The sequence below is a fragment of the Haemorhous mexicanus genome, chromosome 12, assembly GCF_027477595.1.
Source record: "Haemorhous mexicanus isolate bHaeMex1 chromosome 12, bHaeMex1.pri, whole genome shotgun sequence".
Lineage (NCBI taxonomy): Eukaryota > Metazoa > Chordata > Aves > Passeriformes > Fringillidae > Haemorhous > Haemorhous mexicanus.
In genome coordinates this window covers 4,738,382-4,744,680 of record NC_082352.1, presented here as the reverse complement: position 1 = coordinate 4,744,680, position 6,299 = coordinate 4,738,382, and the positions used below count along the sequence as shown (strand labels likewise).

Here is a 6,299-nt window from a genome sequence, read left to right as displayed (position 1 = left end):
GATTTACATCACTGCAAAGCTGAGACACCTGAGATTTAGATCACTACTCTGTACCTTTTTCCTGTGTCACAGAATGATGCTGGAGGGTGCAGGGGTTGTTGCTGCTGTGGCTCTCACTCTGTGCTCAGTGCAGCCCTGGCTGTGCTGCTCTGAGGAGCTGGGCTGGGGGTGCTGTGCTCCTCCAGGTGAGTGGAGGGCAGATCCTTTGGGTTGTACCTTCCTGGGCACTCACCCCACCCAGGGACAGCCAGAGCTCTCCTTGCTTTCTCTTGATTTCTGTACTTCGATTTTGTGTTGGGAACTGCCCTAGTTTTGAAATGCCTAAATTTGTGTGTGTCTGGTGGACCCTCATGGTGACTAAAATCAGTATTCCAGAGCTGTGGCTGTGCTGCTTTCCCCTGCTGAGCAAGAACGCTGCCAGAAAAAAAACCCAACAGGCTCCTTATTTTACATTTTATTTATTTTCTTTTTTTTTCTTTTTCTTTTTTTTTAATTTTTTCCTTGGGGAATAACTAAAAGCTACAGAGGCCATCAAGGATGTAGCTCATTTATGGGCTTCACTATTGGTGCTCTAAAACAAATTTATTTTTTTTCCAGAAAAAGTTTTATTTTCAAAAATCAGCATGTAAACAAGAAGCCACTTCAGCCTCAAAGGCCACGCTGGTGTCATTTCCTCACAGCTGTGTCACTCACCAGCCTCCAGGAGTGGGAGGAGGAGGAGTGGGAGTGCTCCTCCTCTGCACTGCCACACTGAGGGTACACCACAAAACACAGCTTCTGCCCCCAGCACGTCAGGGACTCTGCAGGGAGCAAATCACCAGCGTTACTGGGGGCTAATGGGCTCTGAACAAAAATGGGATGCTGGAGCTCTGCCATGAGGGAGGGAGCTGCTCAGCCCTGCTGCCCCTGAGTGCCCTCCAACCCTTCCCCCAGCTCAGTCTGCAAAGAGTGCTCCTGGGGCAGGGGCAAATGAAGGTGGGACAGCTCTAGGGTCACCTTTAGGGTCACGTTCCCCAGCCCCTCACAGAGCTGCCAGTGCTGCCCATGGCAGGCTGATGGGATAGGGATGGGATTGGCATGGCATGGCTGCCAGCCCTCCTGGCACTGTGCCAGCCCAGCTGCAGTGACCACTGGCCGTGGGGAGCTGCTGGCAGTGCAGCCAAGTGCAGCTGACAGAAGCCCTGCAGTGTGCTTGTTTGAAAGTCCTCACCTTGGAGCAAAGTGATAAAAAACCAAGCACAACCAAAACATAGAGGATTATTTGCAGTTTCAATTTTATATGAGGGGTAATGTAAGTCTTTGTAAGAAACATTTGAGTAGGAGATAGCTCATCATGTCACACAGGGCTTGGAGCACAGTGGGAGGAGGCAGGGCAAAGGTCCCACAAACTCCTCAGTCCCTTGGTGACTGCTCATCCACCCTGTGTGTGTGTGAAGTGACACCCTGTGTATTTCCTGGGGCAGGCTGCTGTCAGCAAGCTGAGTGCACGGGCACACAGGGATGAGAGGAGTTAAATGCACCCAGGAGTGTGGGAAATACCTGCCCAAAGCAGAGCAGTGCCACTCTGTGCCCAGGGGCTGCCGTGGCTCAGAGGGGTGGCCCTGGCTGGTTTGGTGCCAGCAGGGAGGCACACAGGGCTGGCTTACCTATTAGCCTATTTACAGACTTTGGTTTGTTTCTCCAGTAGACTCCAAGGAAGAACACTGGCACTCCAGTTAGAATGATAATGAGTCCAACCCCACAGACCACGGGCTCGGAGTACAGGCTGAAGACCAGCAGGAATGCCCAGAAGGCCAGGTAAGTGATGGGGATGAGGAGGTTCACCTGCCAGGAGAGAGCAGAGCAGAGCAGCAGGGGCTGGGTGGTTGTGGGGGGCTGCAGGCAGGGCAGGCTCCAGCCCCCCAGGCTGTGCCCCCTTCCCTCCACCACTGCTCCCCTCTCTGCCCATCCCAGCCAGCTCACAGGAGATCTGCCTGTGAGTCCTTTTGTTGCACTAATGGCACTCTGGGGTCTGGGAGGTGTTCCCACCCCACCCACTGCAACCAGGAAACTGAGCCTTAGCAGTGTCACCTTGATAGGTCTGAAGATTTTGGGTTTCTTCCAGCGTAAAACGATCAGGCCAATAATGGTCACTCCATAGCAGAGGTAGTTAATGAAGGACACGTAGTTGATCAGTGTGTAGGTGTCTCCAACAAGCATGATGATGAGTGTGGCCAAACACTGCAACGAGAGGAGCACAGCCTTCTTCAGCCTTTACTAGAGAAAGCAGCTTAAAGAAAACAAAACTGAGCAAAAATCCCATTAAAGCATTAAAAATCCCTTTGTTTGTGGCACCTCCTGGGCATGTGCTGCTTCCTGGGGCTCTGTTCCTTATCCCACAGCTGTGCCACCAGGGCTGGGGCTAAATGGGTATTTGGGGTGATGTGGGGCATGCTGAGGCCAGAGGGTCTGTTCAAAAACACCCTGGGCTGCTGGCACAGGTGTCTCTGCTGCCCATGGCCAGGCAGGGCTGGGAAGGCTGGCAAAGCTCCCACTCCACCTTTTTCTGTGAAGTGTTTTAAGAGCTGTTGAACCTTGTGGTGAGGACTCCGGGTGAAAGGCTTTCTCAGACTTCACGTGTTGTGTTTCAGGCACTGTGTTGTTGCAGGTGCTCTGGATATTTTAAGGAATTAGAGGTTTGCCCTTTCTCCTGCTGGCTCATGTCACAGCTGATCAGCATCATGACTCTTATGAGCATTACTACTGTTGGAATCTGGCAGATGGATGGTGGACATTTCCATGCTTTTGCTTGTTTTTTTTGAACTCTATGTCTGCATTGATTTTCACCCTTTTTGCTGTTATATTCTCTCTGTATTCTGTACACATACATTTGTAGTGCTGTAGCCTATTCTAGTACTGATAGCTAGCTTTTTACCTAGTCTCTTAGACAGAAAGACAAAATAAATTCCTCTGTGGCTCCAAGCTGGGGGTCCAAGTTTAGATTTTCTGGGAAGCCAAGGTTGAAACCAGCTCTCCGAGACACATTTTCATTAACAAAGTTCTGTTCCTGTCTAATTGAGGGGGGAGGGGATTGAAAGGGTTGAACTAAAGGGGAATCACCTCATCATTTATGCCTCTCATTGGGGTTTCTTGCCAGTTATGCTAATTTGCTAAACACACAGAAATTGCATGCACTTTGTTACGTGTGCAGCTTCGTCGCTTTCCACCAAGCTGTGCACCTAAGGATCCTTGTGAAGGCAACTCCTTGGCAGCCCCTGTGTCTAGCTTGTGATTTTTAGGACCAGCAAAAAGGCATCATCAATACTGTAAACCCAGGGGGGCTGACCTGGGGGCCAGGGCACTGCTCCTCCAGGCCCCCACCCACTCTGGTACCACAGGGGCTCAGCACTCACCTGCACAAAATACCAGCCCAGAGAACACTGGAGCCCTGAGGGAAACGAAATACCCAGATCCCCTCCAGAGAGTGCTCAAGATTTGGTTTGTGTTGATCCAGGCTCCCTCTGTGCTTCTGTCCCTTTTTCTTCATTAGCTGTTCCAACAGTACATTCCTCCCAGGAGGGAAGGATTCTGCACCTCCAGCAAAGGAATTAAGCACCACCACAGCCAAACCCCCTGTTGGTCCCTCTGCTCCCCTTGTCAAAGCCCTGCAGGCTCGGCAGGGGGATTTCACCACCTTGAACTGTCTGAGCACAAAATGGATTTAAAATTGGGCACCATCTCACAGCTCTGCCATCCAACACGGGCTCTGCTCCCCCCTGCAGTGTGTCACACATGTCACACAGCTCCCTGCTGCCCCTGAGGGCTTTGCAAGGATGTCACTGGGAGGGGCACAGTCCCACTGGTGTGTCAGACCCACCCACAGGGTGGGTGCCAGCCCCTGGGGCTGAAGAGGGGTTGAATGTAAGAAAATAGAGTGCAGAAGGCAATCTCACCCCTGAGGAGCTGCAGCTGTGCTAATTATCAAAGATCAGGAACAGGCCTGCCCTTAACAGGGCACAGCTGTGTCCAGTAAGGATGAAGGCTATAAAAGGATGAGGGGGGAAGTGGGTGAGAAGAGAGCTGGAGTTTGCTGGCTGGGCTGTGAAGAAGAAGAAGGAGTCAGTGCTGTGAGGAGCTGCCCATGAGAAATCAGAGAAGGTATGGGAGCTTTGCACTGAGATGACAACCAGGGGGTGCTGCCCTCCAGCTTGTCTAGCCACTCCCCACCATCCTGCAACAAAACCCAAAACTGCAGCCCAAATTTTACATTTAGCTTGGCCCCTTGATTTTTGGGAGTAAAATAGGAAATCAGTACAAATAAAGGTCTCACTGGTAGTGTTTAAATAGCCATTCTTGATGCACAAACCAAGTTCTCTCCATGCAGAGAGCTAGGTGTGATTCCATGGAAGAGACAAGGAACCTGATGTATTAATTAGGCTTGCCTCAAGCGTGGCCCTGTTTGCTGTTGTAGCTGCCTACACCACACTGTTAGCATCCTTCTATTTGCTAAGAAATAACTATTTCCTAGCAGCACTTGGTGTGCACTGAGCTGCATTAAAACACCTTCAAATGATGAATTAATGTGCCATGCTGGTTCTGTGACTCAAGGGGGTGGCATGGTGTGGACCAGCCTGCTCTTTTTGGGGCTGTTCCACAGAGAAACAGCCTCTGACACTCAGCTGTTGTTTCAGCTGATGTATTTTTAAGGACAAGGGAGTTCTGCCCCTGTAGAACACAGGATCCCATCCCCTGATGGCTGCCCAGGGCAGTTTACACCAACCTTCAATGGGCCATGCACAAGGTGTTTGTGATGGGGCACTGAGCCCCAGGAACGCCATCAAACCTCACCAAAATACATATTTTGTCATAAAAGTGGAAGGAGGTTTTATGGTGGAAAAAAAGCTCATTTGGTGAAATTTGGTATGGGTGCATTGTGCCAGAATTGCTGTTAGAGCCAGGAGATGCAAACATGCATCTTTCTAGGGCATCTGGGGTCAGAGCCTTGTGGTTTTGATATCAATGGCAAATCTGCAGGTGGCAGCTGTTGATCAGCCAAGATTTCAAGCAAATGCCCTTTGGGAATTCCTTTGCTTGGGCCCTGTGGCTGTGGACAGCAGCAGCACAAATCATTTTCCTCTTTGTCCTCTTCCATGCCACTGTAAAACCCTGCACACATTCCAGCTGCACTATCAACAAAAGCATACAAAGCTCTTTGTTTCAAATGATAACTCCCCTAAGTCATTCATATTGTGGGAATTCCCACTGTCTAAAGAGTGAGGGGAGCCTTTTTGCCATGGAGCACACCAGGAGCTGGACCCCCAGCACTCCTGGCAGCTGGCCCTTGGTGTCTGGGCTTTGCAGGTGACCTCTTGTCTGCCTGGTGTGCCTTGCAGCACATTCCCTGCTGTAATCATTGCCCCCACTGAATTTTTGGCCTGTGGGAAGAAATACCTGTGGCCCTCAGAGAACTGCCTGGCTCCCCCTCACAAGGTGTCTTGATTGTGGAAAGTAATTCTTGGAGCACTTTGTCCTTTCCCTGGGACCCCCACACCTCTGCCTTTGGAGGCAGGACCTCAAGCAGCCTTGCTGGAGTGGGGTTAGGACCATGGAGGTTTCCAAATTGTGGTGGGAAGCAGGAACACTGGTCTAAGGAACTTTTCTGATATATCTCTGTTTCAAAAGCCAGTCCCTGTCTCTTGCTGCAGGACAAGAGTTAATGAGCTTAAACAGCAACTCAGGTTATGAGGGAAACCCTTAAGGTGCCAAGGGGACTGGGAGGAGGAGGAGGAGGAATTATTCCTGAGGCTGAAGGCTGCTTCTCTCTGGGGGAGATGGAGCTGCTCAGCTGCCATTCAGGGCCACCCACTGCTCCTCTCCTGGGGTAAAGCCACCTCTGAAGGGTTTTCCCAGCTCACCTCTCCGTGGTTCAGAGTTTCTAAAAGCAGCTGGCAGAGCAGGGATGGTAACTTACACAGATGAGGAGGGCAGGGATGGGTGTGCAGTTCTTGACGTGGATCATGGCCAGCAGACTTGGCAAGTGGCCTTCCCGAGCACCAGAGAAACACAGCCTGGAAATAAGAAAGGTCATGATGAACCCCCTGGGTGTGCAACAGCCTCTCCAGTCCCTAGTCACATCACACCTCTTATCTCAACCACCTGCTTTGGTTTTCTCCTGGAAAGGAGCTGTGGCTGCAGCTGCAGAGACAGCTGGAGGCTGGGGACAGGGATTTAGACTGAACCCTGCAGTGTGCAAGGCCTTTAACAGCTAATGCCACCTGCTCTGAGATGCCAAAACACCTCCAAGGGCCATCTGCTGCCCA

The 6,299-nt window shown here is 51.1% G+C and overlaps 1 protein-coding gene across 2 annotated transcripts in view; it reads right to left on the bottom strand.

Moving 5' to 3' along the window:
* Nucleotides 1-488: 488 nt before the first annotated feature.
* SLC7A10 (solute carrier family 7 member 10) overlaps nucleotides 489-6,299 on the bottom strand; it is a 40,713-nt gene continuing 34,902 nt past the window's right edge. The window contains exons 8-11 of one of the 2 annotated variants that reach the window (XM_059856960.1): nucleotides 5,951-6,047; nucleotides 2,071-2,220; nucleotides 1,647-1,824; nucleotides 489-800 (exon numbers count right to left, since the gene is read on the bottom strand). In XM_059856960.1, coding sequence (XP_059712943.1) covers nucleotides 667-800; nucleotides 1,647-1,824; nucleotides 2,071-2,220; nucleotides 5,951-6,047 — 559 coding nt within the window. In that variant the 3' untranslated portion in view covers nucleotides 489-666. Of the gene's footprint in view, nucleotides 801-1,646; nucleotides 1,825-2,070; nucleotides 2,221-5,894; nucleotides 6,048-6,299 lie in introns of both variants that reach the window. The other variant, XM_059856961.1, reaches the window with a different exon arrangement.